At 40.5% G+C, this 24,090-nt stretch overlaps 1 protein-coding gene across 1 annotated transcript; it reads left to right on the top strand.

Annotated features, from left to right (window-relative positions):
* Positions 1-611: 611 nt before the first annotated feature.
* On the top strand, positions 612-23,524 carry LOC129849327 (transient receptor potential cation channel subfamily M member 5-like; the record flags this gene model as incomplete). Its single annotated transcript, XM_055916263.1, is given in 12 exon segments — positions 612-724; positions 1,391-1,492; positions 2,791-3,055; positions 3,998-4,116; positions 6,844-6,976; positions 7,354-7,528; positions 10,031-10,199; positions 10,851-11,029; positions 21,669-21,801; positions 21,969-22,041; positions 22,201-22,291; positions 23,225-23,524. Coding segments are annotated over 12 exon segments (1,710 nt in total), but the record flags the coding sequence as incomplete, so codon positions are not given.
* Between the last annotated feature and the right edge of the window lie 566 nt (positions 23,525-24,090).

The following is a 24,090-nucleotide window of genomic DNA, read 5'->3' on the forward strand; positions in this document are numbered from 1 at the left end:
AAGGCCATACACATTTTATTAAATGGGTGCCCTTTACATGTTTTTGTTGTTGCAGGATTATAGCAAAACAGTGTCCTCAATTTTACAGTAAAACTATTCACAACATTCTCTCAGATTATGGCTGAACTACCTCTTTTAACCTCCCCAAGACACTAAAATGTGCTTGTCTTACTTAAAAATATATATGTTAAACATGTAATACAATTAGTTTGGCCTATGCAATACAATTAGTATGGCCTATGTAATACAATTAGTATGGCCTATGTAATACAATTAGTATGGCCTATGTAATAAAATTAGTATGGCCTATGTAGTACAATTAGTATGGCCTATATAATACAATTAGTATGGCCTATGTAATACAATTAGTATGGCCTATGTAGTACAATTAGTATGGCCTATGTAATACAATTAGTATGGCCTATGTAGTACAATTAGTATGGCCTATGTAATACAATTAGTATGGCCTATGTAATACAATTAGTATGGCCTATGTAATACAATTAGTATGGCCTATGTAATACAATTAGTATGGCCTATGTAATACAATTAGTATGGCCTAAGATAAGATTGTGTGATAGGTTGGTAACTGCGCTCATGGTTTGTCCCAGGGGTTCCTCACTAAGATCTGGTGGGGAGCGATGACTACAGACACAGCCATCTCCAAACTGGTGCTGTCTTTCTTCTGTCCCCCTCTCATCTGGACCAACCTCATCAAGTTCAGGTCACCACGGAAACAATCTAGCTTCATATTGTCAATGTTCTCACAGTCATTTCCACAGTATGGTAGGAACCGTAAGAACATATGTCTGTTGTTGAAGCACAGAGTTGTGGGTACTCGTTTCAGTGTCTGCATCTATGTGCTGGAGTGCTTGGGTCAATATGTTCATGTGTGTACCACTATCACTATGTGTGTGTGTGTACGCGCCCGTGTGTGTGTGTGTATGCGCCCGTGTGTGTGTATGTGTGTGTGTATGCGCTCGTGTGTGTGTATGCGCCCCTGTGTGTGTGTTTGTGTGTGTATGTGCCCGTGTGTATGTGCCCGTGTGTGTGTGTGTGTGTGTGTGTGTGTGTGTGTGTGTGTGTGTGTGTGTGTGTGTGTGTGTGTGTGTGTGTGTGTGTGTGTGTGTGTGTGTGTGTGTGTGTGTGTGTGTGTGTGTGTGTATGCGCCCGTGTGTGTGTATGTGTGTGTGTATGCGCTCGTGTGTGTGTATGCGCCCCTGTGTGTGTGTATGCGCCCGTGTGTGTGTGTGTGTGTGTGTGTGTGTGTGTGTGTGTGTGTGTGTGTGTGTGTGTGTGTGTGTGTGTGTGTGTGTGTGTGTGCATGTGCATGCATCGGCCCTGTCCTCGTGTGTGTAGTCATGTTGTCTCTATGTGTGTAATGATGCAGTGATGAGGAGCTAGACAGTCGTGGTGGAGGAGAGGAGCAGTATGTGGAACTAGACAGTCTGGACACAGAAAAGGCCCTGCTACTAACAGACAATGACCCTTTGTGAGTTATAAAACCATTTATTCTACTATACCTGCTGTTTATAAAGGGACATAAAGTGTAGTCAACTTTGATCTAAGGGCAGAAAGAATCTGATTGGTTTAAGGCAGAACAAATCCATTTGGTTTCTACAAGGTCAATGGGCGGGGTTTAACAGATGCACAACTTTTGAAAACACGGCAGAGGTTGGAACTGAGAATATTGTAAATAAAACTTTGAGTTACAAGTTCTACGTTTTGAACTCATTGTTGTGTTACAGTAGTCAGACAAATGTGACAACATCTTTAAGATACAGCTGGTCTCATGACTTGAAGGAAAGAGCAAAATGTGGCAAGCTAGCAGCAACATGTTAAACTAATCAGAGCACGCTAGCTTGCTAAGTATTTACCTCTTAGCTACTCATGTTGAATTATTACAGAGCTAGCTAGCTAGGTGTCAAATATACAAGTAAGTCAGCTAACATTGGCTTTATTGAAATGGTAAGTTGAATAAGCTATAGGAACTTTAAAAAATGGCAGCTCCCCACACCTCTCTGATTCAGAGGGCTTGAGTTACATGCGGAAGACACATTTCAGTTGAACGCATTCAGTTGGACAACTGACTAGGTATCCCCCTTTCCCTTAATGCAGCCCTGGGGGTAGCTGTCACATGGGATGACGCTGGAGAGACGAAGCAAGTACGGGGAGTCAAACATTTAATATGGAACGAGACAGGAACAGCATCAGCAAATGAGTAACACAAACAAAAAACTGATATTTGGCTAGCAAATAGCTATCTTTTAGTAATGTTGAGAAATAGAATAGAGCTAGCTAGCCTGGTCTCAAATATACCAGTAAATCAGCTACCACTTTCTTTATCAAAATATTTCGTTTTATAAGCTATATAAACTTAACAATTGGAATGGACAGTTATGTTTCCCTGGGGGCAGAAACGTAAAATGTTAAACTATATGTAGCTTAGCTGAGCAGGGCACTACTTCCTACTAAGGTTGAATTATAAAATCGAATTAGCTACCAAGCTAGGTCAAAAATATGCCAGTAGGTCAGTTAGCATTTGTTTTATTAAAGGTTTAGTTGAATAAACTATAAAAACAATTGTTCTGCCCTAAACCAATCAGATTATTTATGCACTTAGAACAAAGTTGACTACACTTCATGTCCACCTGCCTTTTAGCAGCCTTGTGAGGCAGCCAGTCTGGTAATACGAGGCTATAATTTTTGTGGACGGTTGAAGAAGACTATATAAAAAAAACTATAATCAAGTAAAATTCCCAATTTTCAATTTGTTGTATGGTGTTCCAGAGACTCGGGTGGTCCTCCTGGTGGCGTGGAGGGCCAGAGCAGCGCCGCCGTGTGGTGGCGTTTCCTGCTGCGTCGCTGGCGTCGCTTCTGGAGTGCCCCGGTCACTGTGTTCCTAGGCAACGTCATCATGTACTTTGCCTTCCTCATCCTGTTCACCTACGTGCTCCTGCTGGACTTTCGTCCTCCGCCCCCCGCGGGCCCTGGGGCCCCTGAGATCATGCTCTACTTCTGGGTCTTCACCCTGGTGCTGGAGGAGCTGAGACAGGTATGTTGACGTCACAGGCTGGATCTGAACTCTGGTCTCCCACGAGAGAAACCAACGTCTTAATTGTTCGACCGAGACTAAATGTCCTTGTAGGGCTGAGGGTGACAATGGCAGAGCTACCCAGGGAGACCATGAGCCCAACTCATGTCATCATCATTGACATCACTTCCCACGGGTTTTGATTTCAATTTGTTTGAGTTGTCAACTAACGTGAATTCAATGTGAAAATAAAATTTAAAAAATCACCATGTCATTGGATTTAGGTTAAAAGTTGGGGCAATTTTTTTTTCACATGTCATTATTTGTTGTTGAAATTACTTGGCAACAACGTTGATTAAACCAGTTTTTGCCCAGTGAGCTCCCGAGTGGCGCAGCGGTCTAAGGCACTGCATCTCAGTGCAAGAGGCGTCACTACAGTCTCTAGTTTGAATCCAGGCTGTATCACATCCGGCTGTGATTGGCAGTCCCATAGGGCGGCACACAATTGGCCCAGCATGGTCTGAGTTAGGTTTTGGCCGGGGTAGGACGTCATTGTAAATAATAATTTGTTCTTAACTGACTTGCCTAGTTACATAAAGGTTACATAGCAGAATATCTGTGTCTGAAATGGTACCCCATTCCCTACATACTGAACTACTTTCGACAAGGGCCCTGTTCAAAACACTAAGTAGTGGACTAAGGAATAGGGTTCCATTTCAGTGCTTCTCAACTCTGTTCCTCAGATACTCTTATCAAGTTGCATCAGGTGTGCGTGCGTCTAGACAAAATATGTCCAGCGTTGAGGATACTCGAGGACTGTTTTTGAGGATAAATTATTTTTAGCCTGGGGAAATTTGACATAAATTACTCAAATGACCTCGAAATATACACAAATAGAATGATACTGCTAATGGTGATGTTCTAACAGAGTGAACTAACTCTTTATTGACCTGGGTGATGCAGAGTTTCTTCACAGACGAAGACATGAGCATCCTGAAGAAATTCAAGCTGTACGTAGAGGACAACTGGAACAAGTGTGACATGGTGGCCATCTCACTCTTCGTAATCAGTGTGTCCTGCAGGTGAGCAGAGTCCTTCCTCTCTTGCATCCAATTTCCTGTCTTGCAACCAACAAAGTTCCATCTATATGCAGATGATAGTTATATATTAATGTGCTCCTTCTCTGGTTCAGGCTGTTGAAGAGCTCCAGACTGCTTTCAGTCACTGCAGGCCTCCCTTTATGGTCTCAAACTGGCCTTGAATATACAAAAAAAACTAAATTCATGACCTTTACCAGAGCTAGAACTCTGCCAGAGAACGTTAGCATTGTCACATCTGGTGGCTTATCCATTGAAAAGTGTCATCCTACAAATACCTAGGTATTTGGTTGGATGACAAGTTGTCCTTTAAAGTTCATGTGGATAATCTTGTGAAGAAGCTTACATTGAAATTGGGTTTTTCTTTTCGTAATAAGACTCGCTTCCCGCTTATGTCTAGGAAGACGCTTGTCCAGGCCACTTTCTCTCTGTAGTTGATTATGGTGACTTGTTGTATATGCATGTAACCTCTGTCTTAGAGGCTGGACTCTGTTTATCATGCAGCCTCCTGTCTTACAGAGACTGGACTCTGTTTATCATGCAGCCTCCTCTGTCTTACAGAGACTGGACTCTGTTTATCATGCAGTCTCCTCCGTCTTACAGAGACTGGACTCTGTTTATCATGCAACCTCCTCTGTCTTACAGAGACTGGACTCTGTTTATCATGCAGCCTCCTCTGTCTTACAGAGACTGGACTCTGTTTATCATGCAACCTCCTCTGTCTTACAGGGACTGGACTCTGTTTATCATGCAGCCTCCATCGTCTTACAGAGACTGGACTCTGTTTATCATGCAGCCTCCTCCGTCTTACAGAGACTGGACTCTGTTTATCATGCAGCCTCCTCCGTCTTACAGAGACTGGACTCTGTTTATCATGCATCCTCCTCTGTCTTACAGAGACTGGACTCTGTTTATCATGCAACCTCCTCCGTCTTACAGAGACTGGACTCTGTTTATCATGCAGCCTCCTCTGTCTTACAGAGACTGGACTCTGTTTATCATGCAGCCTCCTCTGTCTTACAGAGACTGGACTCTGTTTATCATGCAGCCTCCTCTGTCTTACAGAGACCGGACTCTGTTTATCATGCAGCCTCCTCTGTCTTACAGAGACCGGACTCTGTTTATCATGCAGCCTCCTCCGTCTTACAGAGACTGGACTCTGTTTATCATGCAACCTCCTCCGTCTTACAGAGACTGGACTCTGTTTATCATGCAGCCTCCTCTGTCTTACAGAGACTGGACTCTGTTTATCATGCATCCTCCTCTGTCTTACAGAGACTGGACTCTGTTAATCATGCATCCTCCTCTGTCTTACAGAGACTGGACTCTGTTTATCATGCATCCTCCTCTGTCTTACAGAGACTGGACTCTGTTAATCATGCATCCTCCTCCGTCTTACTGGACTCTGTTTATCATGCAACCTCCTCCGTCTTACAGAGACTGGACTCTGTTTATCATGCAACCTCCTCCGTCTTACAGAGACTGGACTCTGTTTATCATGGATCCTCCTCTGTCTTACAGAGACTGGACTCTGTTTATCATGCATCCTCCTCTGTCTTACAGAGACTGGACTCTGTTTATCATGCAATCTCCTCTGTCTTACAGAGACCGGACTCTGTTTATCATGCAGCCTCCTCTGTCTTACAGAGACTGGACTCTGTTTATCATGCAACCTCCTCTGTCTTACAGAGACTGGACTCTGTTTATCATGCATCTTTGGGCTCTATTGTAAATGCCAAGTCACTCACCCACCATTGCACATTGTACCAAATGGTAGGTTGGACTTCACTTTATATGCGCAGAACAATACATTTGTATGTGTTCATCTACAAAGCCCTTTTGGGTAAACTCCCTCTTTACCTCTGTAGTCTGGTCTCCTTCACCACCAGCAGTTACCATACCCGGTCTGCTAGGTGGTTGCTACTTAAAGTCCTCAGGACATTCACAGTATTAGGCAAGACTGCCTTCTCTTATTGTGCACAAGACACATGGAATAATCTACAATCCATCCTTCATCTAGATATGTTAGTGCCACTGAATGAATTTAAAATATTGATGGGAGACTTACGTAGGAGTGTAAATGCTTTTTTTAAGGCTGGATCATGTTGTATTGTTTGTTTTAATTATGTAATGTATTGATTGTTGCTGCCTTTTTGGCCAGGTCTCCCTTGAGAAAGAGGCTCTGGGTCTCAATGGGCTTTTCCTGGTTAAATAAATACAAAATACAAATATACAGGTGTAGGATCTTAATTTGACCAGTTTCATCGCAAGAGTAAAATAACCCTGCAGCAGGAGGATTTGATTAAAAAAAAGTGATGATTTCTAACATGAAATTAGTTTTGATAGGCTACAGTAGGTAGGCTATATGATAGGCTACAGTAGGCTATAGTTGTGGTGTGATATCTAGTGATAGAAAGAACTGCTGATTTTCAGTAAATGTACTGTATGAAGTGACATTGGTAGTGACATTAACTCCATACAGCTGGGGTATTCAAATCTGACCCTACGAGGTCCGAGGACTACTGCTGCTTTGGTCTTCTACCTGATAATTCACTGCATCCACCTGGTGTCCCAGGTCTTAATCAGTTCCTGATTAGGGGGAGGACAATTTTATTTAAAAAAATTTAATCTGTGGAACTGGCTTGGAGGTCTAGATTTGAATTTGAGGGCCATAGTTTAATGTAGGTCTAATATAGGATGTAATTATGACAGGATGATGAAAGACACGTATGAGGCGGGACGAACGGTTCTGGCGCTGGACTTCATGGTGTTCACACTGCGTCTCATCCACATCTTCGCCATCCACAAGCAACTGGGGCCCAAGATCATCATTGTGGAGAGGATGGTAAAGTAGACAACTGTTCAAAAGACAAACACGTATCACCCACAAAGCATGATCCATAAATACAACGTAGCCCCACTAAACCACATTTAGAAAGCTCTGATGTATTTGTGTATCAGGGTTGAGGTCAAATCCAGTCAATTCAGAAAGTTAACCAAATAATTTTTTTTTTTAAATTGTCATTGATTATTATTATTTTTCATTGTAATTGTAATTCCAGTGTACTTCCTGAATTGACTGGATTTGAAATGTAATTCAACCCCAACCCTGGTGTGTATAAATGGAATTGTGGTTCTAACCGTACTTTATTACCTGGTACATTTGTAGTGTATGTCAGATGAGGATTACACGTACTGTTTGTGCTCTGTTCTTCCTGGCAGATGAAGGATGTGTTCTTCTTCCTGTTCTTCCTGAGTGTGTGGCTCATAGCGTACGGCGTGGCAACTCAGGCCCTTCTCCACCCCAACGACCCGCGCCTAGACTGGGTGTTTCGCAGGGTCCTGTATCGACCCTACCTGCACATCTTTGGCCAGATCCCACTGGAGGAGATTGACGGTGAGATAGAATGTTTTCTGTTTTCTAGCAGTGCCTCTGCTCTGTTATAGTCATGTACATGTAGATCACATGTAGTTTAGTTTACATGTAGTTTACATGTTGTTCAGGAGACATGTAGTGTATATCACAGGAGGTTGGTAGCACCTTCATTGGAGAGGACGAGCTCATGGTCATGTCTGGAACGAAGTTAGTGGAATGATATCAAATCCATCAAACACCTGGTTTATATGGATCCATATTCTCTGTTCCAGCCATTATTATGAGCCATCCTCCCCTCAGCAGCCTCCACTGGTGCACATGTAGTTTACATGTAGTTCTGTTTACATGTAGTTTACATTAAGTTTACATGTAGTTCCGTTTACATGTAGTTTACATGTAGTTCTGTTTACATGTAGTTTACATGTAGTTCTGTTTACATGTAGTTTACATTAAGTTTACATGTAGTTCTGTTTACATGTAGTTTACATTAAGTTTACATGTAGTTCCGTTTACATGTAGTTTACATTAAGTTTACATGTAGTTCCGTTTACATGTAGTTTACATGTAGTTTACATTAAGTTTACATGTAGTTCCGTTTACATGTAGTTTACATTAAGTTTACATGTAGTTCCGTTTACATGTAGTTTACATGTAGTTTACATTAAGTTTATATGTAGTTCCGTTTACATGTAGTTTACATGTAGTTTACATGTAGTTTACATTAAGTTTACATGTAGTTTACATTAAGTTTACATGTAGTTCCGATTACATGTAGTTTACATGTAGTCAGTTTACACTTAGTTTACATGTACTTCCATTCACATGTAGTTTACACATAGCCAGTTTACATGTAGTTCACGTGTAGTCAGTTTACATGTAGTTTACATGTAGTTCAGTTTACATGTAGTTTACATGTAGTTAAGTTTACATGTAGTTTACATGTAGTTTAGTTTACATGTTGTTCAGTTTACATGTAGTTCAGTTTACATGCAGTTTACATGCAGTTTACATGCAGTTTACATGTAGTTCAGTTTACATGTAGTTTACATGTAGTTCAGTTTACATGTAGTTTACATGTAGTTCAGTTTACATGTAGTTTACATGTAGTTCAGTTTACATGTAGTTCAGTTTACATGTAGTTTACATGTAGTTCAGTTTACATGTAGTGTAGTTTACATGTAGTTCAGTTTACATGTAGTTCAGTTTACATGCAGTTTACATGTAGTTCAGTTTACATGCAGTTTACATGTAGTTCAGTTTACATGCAGTTTACATGTAGTTCAGTTTACATGTAGTTTACTTGTAGTTCAGTTTACATGTAGTTCAGTTTACATGTAGTTCAGTTTACATGCAGTTCAGTTTACATGCAGTTTACATGTAGTTCAGTTTACATACAGTTTACATGTAGTTCAGTTTACATGCAGTTTACATGTAGTTCAGTTTACATGTAGTTTACATGTAGTTCAGTTTACATGTAGTTTACATGTAGTTCAGTTTACATGTAGTTTACATGTAGTTCAGTTTACATGTAGTTCAGTTTACATGTAGTTTACATGTAGTTCAGTTTACATGTAGTGTAGTTTACATGTAGTTCAGTTTACATGCAGTTTACATGTAGTTCAGTTTACATGCAGTTTACATGTAGTTCAGTTTACATGCAGTTTACATGTAGTTCAGTTTACATGTAGTTCAGTTTACATGTAGTTTACATGTAGTTCAGTTTACATGTAGTTTACATGTAGTTCAGTTTACATGTAGTTTACATGTAGTTCAGTTTACATGTAGTTCAGTTTACATGTAGTTCAGTTTACATGTAGTTCAGTTTACATGTAGTTCAGTTTACATGCAGTTTACATGTAGTTTACATGTAGTTCAGTTTACATGCAGTTTACATGTAGTTCAGTTTACATGTAGTTTACATGTAGTTCAGTTTACATGCAGTTTACATTTACATTTACATTTAAGTCATTTAGCAGACACTCTCATCCAGAGCGACTTACAAATTGGTTTACATGTAGTTTACATGTAGTTTAGTTTACATGTAGTTTACATGTAGTTCAGTTTACATGTAGTTCAGTTTACATGTAGTTTACATGTAGTTCAGTTTACATGTAGTTCAGTTTACATGTAGTTTACATGTAGTTCAGTTTACATGTAGTTCAGTTTACATGTAGTTCAGTTTACATGTAGTTCAGTTTACATGTAGTTTACATGTAGTTCAGTTTACATGTAGTTCAGTTTACATGTAGTTTACATGTAGTTCAGTTTACATGTAGTTCAGTTTACATGTAGTTTACATGTAGTTCAGTTTTGTTCAGTGGTACATCTTGTTGTCATTCACTATATATCTTGAATTATTAGTGAACATAAGAGCCTTGGTGTAAATCAAAGTATTTCTGCATGCTTGACCACACTGCTCAGCGGGCGACCTGCGTCTGTGTCACGCAGTGCATTTTCTTGTTCGTTAAAGCAAATATCTGCGAACAACCGATAGTGAAGAACTATCTAATGTAATCTTCCCAGTGGCACGGATGCCCGAGAGCAACTGCACCACAGTGATAGAGGAGATCATCATGGGAAGTCTGCCCCCTTGTCCCAACATCTACGCCAACTGGCTGGTCATCCTACTGCTGGTCATCTTCTTACTGGTGACCAACGTTCTGCTGCTCAACCTCCTCATCGCCATGTTCAGGTCAGACTCAACACACACGCTACTCTGCAGCTCCGTTGGTAGAACATGGGGCTTGACGATGACAGGATAGTGGCTTCAATTCTCGGAAAAACCACCCGTATGTAAAATGAAAACATTTGCTAAATGGCAAATATGTACACGGTCAGACTTGACACACACGTGTTACTCAGGCCACAGTCATCACCCAGGAAATAATAGTTTACTCTGATGAGGGAGACTCCAAAAACATGTCCCAATTCAGGGACCAATTCCATGATCATGTCCTGCAAGAACAGAGGTTTGGATGTATTCATTGACATCCACTGTGTGAAACCAAAATAAACTGGCACAATCATTGACACATACTTTTGTTTTGTTTTCTCTGACCCAGAACAGCTGGTAGAAAGTTTTGTTTCAACAAAGCATATAGACTTACAGAGCTTTTAATGATTGACAGGAAGAGTCTGGCCTGAACTGTGACTGTCTCACACAACCATCTGATATGATTATTATTAATAATAATAATGATTTAAGGTTGTATATTTCACGGGCATACACAATTCAACTGTCTCTCTAACTTGGATTACCACAGAAAAAAGATCAATACTTACTCACGTGTATCTCATGCAGTGTGTTCTCACTGTGATCTTTCCTCCACCTGCGTGCCTACAGCTACACGTTCCAGGTGGTGCAGGGCAAGACAGACATCTTCTGGAAGTTCCAGAGGTACAACCTGATCGTGGAGTACCACAGCAGGCCTGCCTTAGCCCCGCCCTTCATCATCATCAGCCACTGCTCCCAGCTGCTCCTCAGCCTGGTCAAGAGGCCTGAGCCCAAACTGGAGCAACTAGGTAGGACCAGAAACAGACGTATTTTACATTGAATACATACAGACATGTATAGTTATGTAGGTACATAATCACACGTTCATATACAGTGCATGTGTTTTTATATGTTGTTGGTTGCAGCAGCCCTACTGCACATCGTAGTGTGAACGTACACAATGCAATTCAGTTTAATATGAAACATAACACTCATGGACAGTATACAGGTCCTTACACAGCGGTGTTGGTGCTAGTATATAGATACCTACAGAGTGGTGTTGGTGCTAGTAAATAGATACCTACAGAGTGGTGTTGGTGCTAGTAAATAGATACCTACAGAGTGGTGTTGGTGCTAGTATATAGATACCTACAGAGTGGTGTTGGTGCTAGTATATAGATACCTACAGAGTGGTGTTGGTGCTAGTATATAGATACCTACAGAGTGGTGTTGGTGCTAGTAAATAGATACCTACAGAGTGGTGTTGGTGCTAGTATATAGATACCTACAGAGTGGTGTTGGTGCTAGTAAATAGATACCTACAGAGTGGTGTTGGTGCTAGTAAATAGATACCTACAGAGTGGTGTTGGTGCTAGTAAATAGATACCTACAGAGTGGTGTTGGTGCTAGTAAATAGATACCTACAGAGTGGTGTTGGTGCTAGTAAATAGAGACCTACAGAGTGGTGTTGGTGCTAGTATATAGATACCTACAGAGTGGTGTTGGTGCTAGTAAATAGATACCTACAGAGTGGTGTTGGTGCTAGTAAATAGATACCTACAGAGTGGTGTTGGTGCTAGTAAATAGATACCTACAGAGTGGTGTTGGTGCTAGTATATAGATACCTACAGAGTGGTGTTGGTGCTAGTATATAGATACCTACAGAGTGGTGTTGGTGCTAGTATATAGATACTAACAGAGTGGTGTTGGTGCTAGTATATAGATACCTACAGAGTGGTGTTGGTGCTAGTATATAGATACCTACAGAGTGGTGTTGGTGCTAGTATATAGATACCTACAGAGTGGTGTTGGTGCTAGTATATAGATACTAACAGAGTGGTGTTGGTGCTAGTATATAGATACCTACAGAGTGGTGCTAGTAAATAGATACCTACAGAGTGGTGTTGGTGCTAGTATATAGATACATACAGAGTGGTGTTGGTGCTAGTATATAGATACTAACAGAGTGGTGTTGGTGCTAGTAAATAGATACCTACAGAGTGGTGTTGGTGCTAGTATATAGATACCTACAGAGTGGTGTTGGTGCTAGTATATAGATACCTACAGAGTGGTGTTGGTGCTAGTATATAGATACTAACAGAGTGGTGTTGGTGCTAGTATATAGATACCTACAGAGTGGTGCTAGTAAATAGATACCTACAGAGTGGTGTTGGTGCTAGTAAATAGATACCTACAGAGTGGTGTTGGTGCTAGTATATAGATACCTACAGAGTGGTGTTGGTGCTAGTAAATAGATACCTACAGAGTGGTGTTGGTGCTAGTATACAGATACCTACAGAGCGGTGTTGGTGCTAGTAAATAGATACCTACAGAGCGGTGTTGGTGCTAGTATATAGATACCTACAGAGTGGTGTTGGTGCTAGTATATAGATACCTACAGAGTGGTGTTGATGCTAGTATATAGATACCTACAGAGTGGTGTTGGTGCTAGTATATAGATACCTACAGAGTGGTGTTGGTGCTAGTATATAGATACCTACAGAGTGGTGTTGGTGCTAGTATATAGATACCTACAGAGTGGTGTTGGTGCTAGTATATAGATACCTACAGAGTGGTGTTGGTGCTAGTATATAGATACCTACAGAGTGGTGCTAGTAAATAGATACCTACAGAGTGGTGTTGGTGCTAGTATATAGATACCTACAGAGTGGTGTTGGTGCTAGTAAATAGATACCTACAGAGTGGTGCTAGTAAATAGATACCTACAGAGTGGTGCTAGTAAATAGATACCTACAGAGTGGTGCTAGTAAATAGATACCTACAGAGTGGTGTTGGTGCTAGTATATAGATACCTACAGAGTGGTGCTAGTAAATAGATACCTACAGAGTGGTGTTGGTGCTAGTAAATAGATACCTACAGAGTGGTGTTGGTGCTAGTAAATAGATACCTACAGAGTGGTGTTGGTGCTAGTATATAGATACCTACAGAGTGGTGTTGGTGCTAGTATATAGATACTAACACAGCGGTGTTGGTGCTAGTATATAGATACCTACAGAGTGGTGTTGGTGCTAGTATATAGATACCTACAGAGTGGTGTTGGTGCTAGTATATAGATACCTACAGAGTGGTGTTGGTGCTAGTATATAGATACCTACAGAGTGGTGTTGGTGCTAGTATATAGATACCTACAGAGTGGTGTTGGTGCTAGTATATAGATATCTACAGAGTGGTGTTGGTGCTAGTATATATATTCTTACACAGCGGTGTTGGTGCTAGTATATAGATACTTACAGAGTGGTGTTGGTGCTAGTATATAGATTCTTACAAAGTGGTGTTGGTGCTAGTATATAGATATCTACAGAGTGGTGTTCGTGCTAGTATATATATTCTTACACAGCGGTGTTGGTGCTAGTATATAGATACCTACAGAGTGGTGTTGGTGCTAGTATATAGATACCTACAGAGGGGTGTTGGTGCTAGTATATATATTCTTACAGAGTGGTGTTGGTGCTAGTATATAGATACCTACACCATGGTGTTAGTGCTAGTATATAGATTCATACAGAGTGGTGTTGGTGCTAGTATATAGATTCTTACAGAGTGGTGTTGGTGCTAGTATATAGATACCTACAGAGTGGTGTTGGTGCTAGTATATAGATACATACAGAGTGGTGTTGGTGCTAGTATATAGATTCTTACAGAGTGGTGTTGGTGCTAGTATATAGATACATACAGAGTGGTGTTGGTGCTAGTATATAGATTCTTACAGAGTGGTGTTGGTGCTAGTATATAGATACCTACAGAGTGGTATTGGTGCTAGTATATAGATTCTTACAGAGTGGTGTTGGTGCTAGTATATAGATACCTACAGAGTGGTGTTGGTGCTAGTATATAGATACCTACAGAGTGGTATTGGTGCTAGTATATAGATTCTTACACAGTGGTGTTGGTGCTAGTATATAGATACCTACAGAGTGGTGTTGGTGCTAGTATATAGATGCTAACAGAGTGGTGTTGGTACTAGTACATAGATGCTAACAGAGTGGTATTGGTGCTAGTACATAGATGCTAACAGAGGGGTGTTTGTGCTAGTACATAGATGCTAACAGAGTGGTGTTGGTGCTAGTATATAGATACCTACAGAGTGGTGTTGGTGTTAGTACATAGATGCTAACAGAGTGGTGTTGGTGCTAGTTTATAGATGCTAACAGAGTGGTGCTGGTGCTAGTACATAGATGCTAACAGAGGGGTGTTGGTGCTAGTACATAGATGCTAACAGAGGGGTGTTGGTGCTAGTACATAGATGCTAACAGAGTGGTATTGGTGCTAGTACATAGATGCTAACAGAGTGGTGTTAGTGCTAGTATATAGATTCTTACAGAGTGGTGTTGGTCCTAGTATATAGATACTTACAGAGTGGTGTTGGTGCTAGTACATAGATGCTAACAGAGTGGTGTTGGTGCTAGTACATAGATGGTAACAGAGTGGTATTGGTGCTAGTATATAGATTCTTACAGAGTGGTGTTGGTGCTAGTATATAGATACCTACAGAGTGGTGTTAGTGCTAGTATATAGATACCTACAGAGTGGTATTGGTGCTAGTATATAGATACATACAGAGTGGTGTTGGTGCTAGTATATAGATACCTACAGAGTGGTGTTGGTGCTAGTATATAGATACTAACACAGCGGTGTTGGTGCTAGTATATAGATACCTACAGAGTGGTGTTGGTGCTAGTATATAGATACCTACAGAGTGGTGCTAGTATATAGATACTAACACAGCGTTATTGGTGCTAGTATATAGATACCTACAGAGTGGTGTTGGTGCTAGTATATAGATACCTACAGAGTGGTGTTGGTGCTAGTATATAGATACCTACAGAGTGGTGTTGGTGCTAGTATATAGATACAGAGTGGTATTGGTGCTAGTATATAGATACCTACAGAGCGGTGTTGGTGCTAGTATATAGATACTTACAGAGTGGTGTTGGTGCTAGTATATAGATACAGAGTGGTATTGGTGCTAGTATATAGATACCTACAAAGCGGTGTTGGTGCTAGTATATAGATACCTACAGAGTGGTGTTGGTGCTAGTATATAGATACTAACACAGCGGTGTTGGTGCTAGTATATAGATACAGAGTGGTGTTGGTGCTAGTATATAGATACCTACAGAGTGGTGTTGGTGCTAGTATATAGATACCTACAGAGTGGTGTTGGTGCTAGTATATAGATACCTACAGAGTGGTGTTGGTGCTAGTATATAGATACCTACAGAGTGGTGTTGGTGCTAGTATATAGATACCTACAGAATGGTGTTGGTGCTAGTATATAGATACAGAGTGGTGTTGGTGCTAGTATATAGATACCTACAGAGTGGTGTTGGTGCTAGTATATAGATACCTACAGAGTGGTGTTGGTGCTAGTATATAGATACCTACAGAGTGGTGTTGGTGCCAGTATATAGATACCTACAGAGTGGTATTGGTGCTAGTATATAGATACCTACAGAGTGGTGTTGGTGCTAGTATATAGATACCTACAGAGTGGTGTTGGTGCTAGTATATAGATACTTACAGAGTGGTATTGGTGCTAGTATATAGATACAGAGTGGTGTTGGTGCTAGTATATAGATACCTACAGAGTGGTGTTGGTGCTAGTATATAGATACCTACAGAGCGGTGTTGGTGCTAGTATATAGATACCTACAGAGTGGTGTTGGTGCTAGTATATAGATACCTACAGAGTGGTGTTGGTGCTAGTATATAGATACCTACAGAGTGGTGTTGGTGCTAGTATATAGATACCTACAGAGTGGTGTTGGTGCTAGTATATAGATTCTTACAGAGTGGTGTTGGTGCTAGTATATAGATACCTACAGAGTGGTGTTGGTGCTAGTATATAGATACCTACAGAGTGGTGTTGGTGCTAGTATATAGATACCTACAGAGTGGTGTTGGTGCTAGTATATAGATTCTTACAGAGTGGTGTTGGTGCTAGTATATAGATACCTACAGAGTGGTATTGGTGCTAGTATATAGATTCTTACAGAGTGGTGTTGGTGCTAGTATATAGATACCTACAGAGTGGTGTTGGTGCTAGTATATAGATACCTACAGAGTGGTATTGGTGCTAGTATATAGATTCTTACACAGTGGTGTTGGTGCTAGTAAATAGATACCTACAGAGTGGTGTTGGTGCTAGTATATAGATGCTAACAGAGTGGTGTTGGTACTAGTACATAGATGCTAACAGAGTGGTATTGGTGCTAGTACATAGATGCTAACAGAGGGGTGTTTGTGCTAGTACATAGATGCTAACAGAGTGGTGTTGGTGCTAGTATATAGATACCTACAGAGTGGTGTTGGTGTTAGTACATAGATGCTAACAGAGTGGTGTTGGTGCTAGTATATAGATGCTAACAGAGTGGTGCTGGTGCTAGTACATAGATGCTAACAGAGTGGTATTGGTGCTAGTACATAGATGCTAACAGAGGGGTGTTGGTGCTAGTACATAGATGCTAACATAGGGGCGTTGGTGCTTGTACATAGATGCTAACAGAGTGGTATTGGTGCTAGTACATAGATGCTAACAGAGTGGTGTTGGTGCTAGTATATAGATTCTTACAGAGTGGTGTTGGTCCTAGTATATAGATACTTACAGAGTGGTGTTGGTGCTAGTACATAGATGCTAACAGAGTGGTGTTGGTGCTAGTACATAGATGCTAACAGAGTGGTGTTGGTACTAGTACATAGATGGTAACAGAGTGGTATTGGTGCTAGTATATAGATTCTTACAGAGTGGTGTTGGTGCTAGTATATAGATACCTACAGAGTGGTGTTGGTGCTAGTATATAGATACCTACAGAGTGGTGTTGGTGCTAGTATATAGATATCTACAGAGTGGTGTTGGTGCTAGTATATATATTCTTACACAGCGGTGTTGGTGCTAGTATATATAGATACTTACAGAGTGGTGTTGGTGCTAGTATATAGATTCTTACAAAGTGGTGTTGGTGCTAGTATATAGATATCTACAGAGTGGTGTTCGTGCTAGTATATATATTCTTACACAGCGGTGTTGGTGCTAGTATATAGATACCTACAGAGTGGTGTTGGTGCTAGTATATAGATACCTACAGAGGGGTGTTGGTGCTAGTATATATATTCTTACAGAGTGGTGTTGGTGCTAGTATATAGATACCTACACCATGGTGTTAGTGCTAGTATATAGATTCCTACAGAGTGGTGTTGGTGCTAGTATATAGATTCTTACAGAGTGGTGTTGGTGCTAGTATATAGATACCTACAGAGTGGTGTTGGTGCTTGTATATAGATACATACAGAGTGGTGTTGGTGCTAGTATATAGATTCTTACAGAGTGGTGTTGGTGCTAGTATATAGATACATACAGAGTGGTGTTGGTGCTAGTATATAGATTCTTACAGAGTGGTGTTGGTGCTAGTATATAGATACCTACAGAGTGGTGTTGGTGCTAGTATATAGATACCTACAGAGTGGTGTTGGTGCTAGTATATAGATACCTACAGAGTGGTATTGGTGCTAGTATATAGATTCTTACACAGTGGTGTTGGTGCTAGTATATAGATACCTACAGAGTGGTGTTGGTGCTAGTATATAGATGCTAACAGAGTGGTGTTGGTACTAGTACATAGATGCTAACAGAGTGGTATTGGTGCTAGTACATAGATGCTAACAGAGGGGTGTTTGTGCTAGTACATAGATGCTAACAGAGTGGTGTTGGTGCTAGTATATAGATACCTACAGAGTGGTGTTGGTGTTAGTACATAGATGCTAACAGAGTGGTGTTGGTGCTAGTTTATAGATGCTAACAGAGTGGTGCTGGTGCTAGTACATAGATGCTAACAGAGGGGTGTTGGTGCTAGTACATAGATGCTAACAGAGGGGTGTTGGTGCTAGTACATAGATGCTAACAGAGTGGTATTGGTGCTAGTACATAGATGCTAACAGAGTGGTGTTAGTGCTAGTATATAGATTCTTACAGAGTGGTGTTGGTCCTAGTATATAGATACTTACAGAGTGGTGTTGGTGCTAGTACATAGATGCTAACAGAGTGGTGTTGGTGCTAGTACATAGATGGTAACAGAGTGGTATTGGTGCTAGTATATAGATTCTTACAGAGTGGTGTTGGTGCTAGTATATAGATACCTACAGAGTGGTGTTAGTGCTAGTATATAGATACCTACAGAGTGGTATTGGTGCTAGTATATAGATACATACAGAGTGGTGTTGGTGCTAGTATATAGATACCTACAGAGTGGTGTTGGTGCTAGTATATAGATACTAACACAGCGGTGTTGGTGCTAGTATATAGATACCTACAGAGTGGTGTTGGTGCTAGTATATAGATACCTACAGAGTGGTGCTAGTATATAGATACTAACACAGCGTTATTGGTGCTAGTATATAGATACCTACAGAGTGGTGTTGGTGCTAGTATATAGATACCTACAGAGTGGTGTTGGTGCTAGTATATAGATACCTACAGAGTGGTGTTGGTGCTAGTATATAGATACAGAGTGGTATTGGTGCTAGTATATAGATACCTACAGAGCGGTGTTGGTGCTAGTATATAGATACTTACAGAGTGGTGTTGGTGCTAGTATATAGATACAGAGTGGTATTGGTGCTAGTATATAGATACCTACAAAGCGGTGTTGGTGCTAGTATATAGATACCTACAGAGTGGTGTTGGTGCTAGTATATAGATACTAACACAGCGGTGTTGGTGCTAGTATATAGATACAGAGTGGTGTTGGTGCTAGTATATAGATACCTACAGAGTGGTGTTGGTGCTAGTATATAGATACCTACAGAGTGGTGTTGGTGCTAGTATATAGATACCTACAGAGTGGTGTTGGTGCTAGTATATAGATACCTACAGAGTGGTGTTGGTGCTAGTATATAGATACCTACAGAGTGGTGTTGGTGCTATTATATAGATACAGAGTGGTGTTGGTGCTAGTATATAGATACCTACAGAGTGGTGCTGGTGCTAGTATATAGATACCTACAGAGTGGTGTTGGTGCTAGTATATAGATACCTACAGAGTGGTGTTGGTGCCAGTATATAGATACCTACAGAGTGGTATTGGTGCTAGTATATAGATACCTACAGAGTGGTGTTGGTGCTAGTATATAGATACCTACAGAGTGGTGTTGGTGCTAGTATATAGATACTTACAGAGTGGTATTGGTGCTAGTATATAGATACAGAGTGGTGTTGGTGCTAGTATATAGATACCTACAGAGTGGTGTTGGTGCTAGTATATAGATACCTACAGAGCGGTGTTGGTGCTAGTATATAGATACCTACAGAGTGGTGTTGGTGCTAGTATATAGATACCTACAGAGTGGTGTTGGTGCTAGTATATAGATACCTACAGAGTGGTGTTGGTGCTAGTATATAGATACCTACAGAGTGGTGTTGGTGCTAGTATATAGATACCTACAGAGTGGTGTTGGTGCTAGTATATAGATACTAACACAGCGGTGTTGGGGCTAGTATATAGATACCTACAGAGTGGTGTTGGTGCTAGTAAATAGATACCTACAGAGCGGTGTTGGTGCTAGTATATAGATACCTACAGAGTGGTGTTGGTGCTAGTATATAGATTCTTACAGAGTGGTGTTGGTGCTAGTATATAGATACCTACAGAGTAGTGTTGGTGCTAGTATATAGATACCTACAGAGTGGTGTTGGTGCTAGTATATAGATACCTACAGAGTGGTGTTGGTGCTAGTATATAGATTCTTACAGAGTGGTGTTGGTGCTAGTATATAGATACCTACAGAGTGGTATTGGTGCTAGTATATAGATTCTTACAGAGTGGTGTTGGTGCTAGTATATAGATACCTACAGAGTGGTGTTGGTGCTAGTATATAGATACCTACAGAGTGGTATTGGTGCTAGTATATAGATTCTTACACAGTGGTGTTGGTGCTAGTATATAGATACCTACAGAGTGGTGTTGGTGCTAGTATATAGATGCTAACAGAGTGGTGTTGGTACTAGTACATAGATGCTAACAGAGTGGTATTGGTGCTAGTACATAGATGCTAACAGAGCGGTGTTTGTGCTAGTACATAGATGCTAACAGAGTGGTGTTGGTGCTAGTATATAGATACCTACAGAGTGGTGTTGGTGTTAGTACATAGATGCTAACAGAGTGGTGTTGGTGCTAGTATATAGATGCTAACAGAGTGGTGCTGGTGCTAGTACATAGATGCTAACAGAGTGGTATTGGTGCTAGTACATAGATGCTAACAGAGGGGTGTTGGTGCTAGTACATAGATGCTAACAGAGGGGCGTTGGTGCTTGTACATAGATGCTAACAGAGTGGTATTGGTGCTAGTACATAGATGCTAACAGAGTGGTGTTGGTGCTAGTATATAGATTCTTACAGAGTGGTGTTGGTCCTAGTATATAGATACTTACAGAGTGGTGTTGGTGCTAGTACATAGATGCTAACAGAGTGGTGTTGGTGCTAGTACATAGATGCTAACAGAGTGGTGTTGGTACTAGTACATAGATGGTAACAGAGTGGTATTGGTGCTAGTATATAGATTCTTACAGAGTGGTGTTGGTGCTAGTATATAGATACCTACAGAGTGGTATTGGTGCTAGTATATAGATTCTTACAGAGTGGTGTTGGTTCTAGTATATAGATACCTACAGAGTGGTGTTGGTGCTAGTATATAGATGCTTACAGAGGGGTGTTGGTGTGAGCATATAGATACTTACAGAGTGGTGTTGGTGCGAGTATATAGATACTTACAGAGTGGTGTTGGTGAGTGTATATATACCTACAGAATGGTGTTGGTGCTAGTATATAGATACTTACAGAGTGGTGTTGGTGCGAGTATATAGATACCTACACCATGGTGTTAGTGCTAGTATATAGATTCTTACAGAGTGGTGTTGGTGCTAGTATATAGATTCTTACAGAGTGGTGTTGGTGCTAGTATATAGATTCTTACAGAGTGGTGTTGGTGCGAGTATATAGATACTTACAGAGTGGTCTTGGTGATAGTATATATATACCTACAAAATGGTGTTGGTGATAGTATATATATACCTACAGAGTGGTGTTGGTGATAGTATATATATACCTACAGAATGGTGTTGGTGCTAGTATATAGATACTTACAGAGTGGTGTTGGTGCGAGTATATAGATACCTACACCATGGTGTTAGTGCTAGTATATAGATTCTTACAGAGTGGTGTTGGTGCTAGTATATAGATACCTACAGAGTGGTGTTGGTGCTAGTATATAGGTTCTTACAGAGTGGTGTTGGTGTGAGTATATAGATACTTAGAGTGGTGTTCATGCTAGTATATAGATTCTAACAGAGTGGTGTTGGTGTTAGTATATAAATGTTTACAGAGTGGGGTTGGTGCGAGTATATAGATACTAACAGAGTGGTGTTGTGTGTTCAGAGAGGGAGCTGCCTGCAGGTCTGGACCAGAGGTTGATAACCTGGGAGACAGTACAGAAGGAGAACTATCTGGCCAAACTGGAACGGCAGCATCTGGAGAGCAGTGAGGAGAGACTGAAGACCACCTCTGCCAAGTAACTCTTTGACAATGTTTTGTAAATGGTATTGAGCCATTCCCACCACGTTGTGTGTGCTGTATATTTGTCATTCTTATGAACTACCTTTAAGTCACAGTCTGTATCCTTCAATTATGTCTTTGATATTCAATGTGTTTTTAAAATGTTTTTCTTTGTGACAAAAGGGTTCAGAGCTTATTGAAGATTGTTGGAGGATTCAAGGAGCAAGAGAAGCGAATGTCATCCATGGAAGCTCAGGTACAAAAATATAGAGACATTGATTTATTATGCCTGGCATAATGGAACTAATAGAGTAGTCACAAAAGTGGAAACTGTCCAGACAACACTAGTGATGGTACGTGTGTCTGTATTATCAAAGGTGTGTAAAAGGTATGCCTCTGTCTGTCCCACCCTCAGGTGAAGTACTGTGGGGAGGTGCTGTCCTGGATGGCTGAGTGCTTTTCCCAGAGTACACTCAAGTGTGAGAGAGAGGCCCCCAGAGTTCCATGTGAGTGATGATGCTAATGATGATCATGATACTAGTGATGATGCTAGTGAGAATACTGGTGATGATGATAATGATGATCATGAGGATACTACTGATGATACTAGTGATGATGATCATGATGATGCTAGTGATGATGCTAGTGAGAATACTAGTGATGATGCTAGTGAGAATACTAGTGATGATGCTAGTGATGATGCTAGTGAGAATACTAGGGATGATGCTAGTGATGATGATCATGATAATGATGATACTAGTGAGGATGCTAGTGATGATGCTAGTGATGATGCTAGTGATGGTACTAGTGATGATGCTAGCAATGACGCTAATGATGATACCAGTGGTGATACTGGTGATGACGCTAGTGATGATGCTAGTGATGATACTAGTGATTATACTGGTGATGATACTGGTGATGATGATAGTGGTGATACTAGTGATGATGCTAGTGAGGATGCTAGTGATGATACTAGTGATGATACTAGTGATGATGCTAGTGATGATACTAGTGATGATGCTAGTGATGATACTAGTGATGATACTAGTGATGATGCTAGTGATGATGCTAGTGATGATGCTATTGATGATACTAGTGAGGATACTAGTGATGATACTAGTGATGATACTAGTGATGATGCTAGTGATGATGCTAGTGATGATGCTAGTGATGATACTAGTGATGATGCTAGTGATGATCATGATCATACTAGAGGTTTTTTACAACAATATACCGTAGTACCGTAATGACTGGTGATGAAGTCAATTCATAGTATAGAAGGTGTGAACGTGTACTTTTTTGCTGTTGTTAACCTAGTGGTTATAAGTGATTTGCAGGTATGAAGCATTGTTGACAAAGTGGGTGTGTGTTCTGGGTGGGTTGAACAGAGAGGAACTCTCTGTTAAGCAGCATAGTCTAAATGTCAATCTTTCTTATAGCTGTCAAGGCTACTGGTGTCACAGCTGTGAAGGCCGGCGCTTCCAGAGATCCCCCTCAGAATGTGTCAGACAAGGAGGTGGAGCCAGAGAGGAGAGAGGCTAAACTAGGCCCCTCGGGATACGGAGCCAACACGAGGTTTCCTTACATGGACCAATAACATTCACATCAAAAGTAGTGTTTTTGTAATATGAATCCCAGCCTGGAAATAGAACCACTAATTTTCTGAATGTTTTTAGTTTTCTAGTTGAGACATGACTGAATCTGAATCCAAAGTGCCTTATTAAAATGAATAGCCTTGATCCAAATGTGTCTGACTGTGATTTGTGATGTACCCATGTTTCTACTCAAGAGTGCCACCACCAATACATGACCAAATATCTCAGTACCAATAATAATTTACAAGTGACAAATAGAATTTCATTTGATTTGGATTTAATGTTAAGACCCTGAGCAACCACTTATTTACAGGAAACAAAGGAACAGATGCTTTTTTCTTCTCTAGAATAACCAGATCTTTTGGGACATCTTTTTTTTTCACACTAATTGTTCTTTTGACTAATCAGAAGACAATATTCTGAACGTCATCACCGAACTGCTGAATGACGCCTGTTACAACTTACTTACAAAACCTTTAAAGGAGTTTGTGAAACCATTCAGTCATGGATGTATGTAAACATATTTAATACGTATTGCTTGATACAGAAGACTTCTGTTGTACATTGAATAGCCATTCATCACTGTTACACCTTCTTGATGTGATAATTCTCTGTCTGTACGTGTTTATAATCCACATAGTGTGAATAGTGGTTTCCATAAAGTTATTTACCCCTAAACATGAATCTGAAATTACCTTTATAGTCTTTCT

The sequence above is a fragment of the Salvelinus fontinalis genome, unplaced genomic scaffold, assembly GCF_029448725.1.
Source record: "Salvelinus fontinalis isolate EN_2023a unplaced genomic scaffold, ASM2944872v1 scaffold_1441, whole genome shotgun sequence".
Taxonomy (NCBI): domain Eukaryota; kingdom Metazoa; phylum Chordata; class Actinopteri; order Salmoniformes; family Salmonidae; genus Salvelinus; species Salvelinus fontinalis.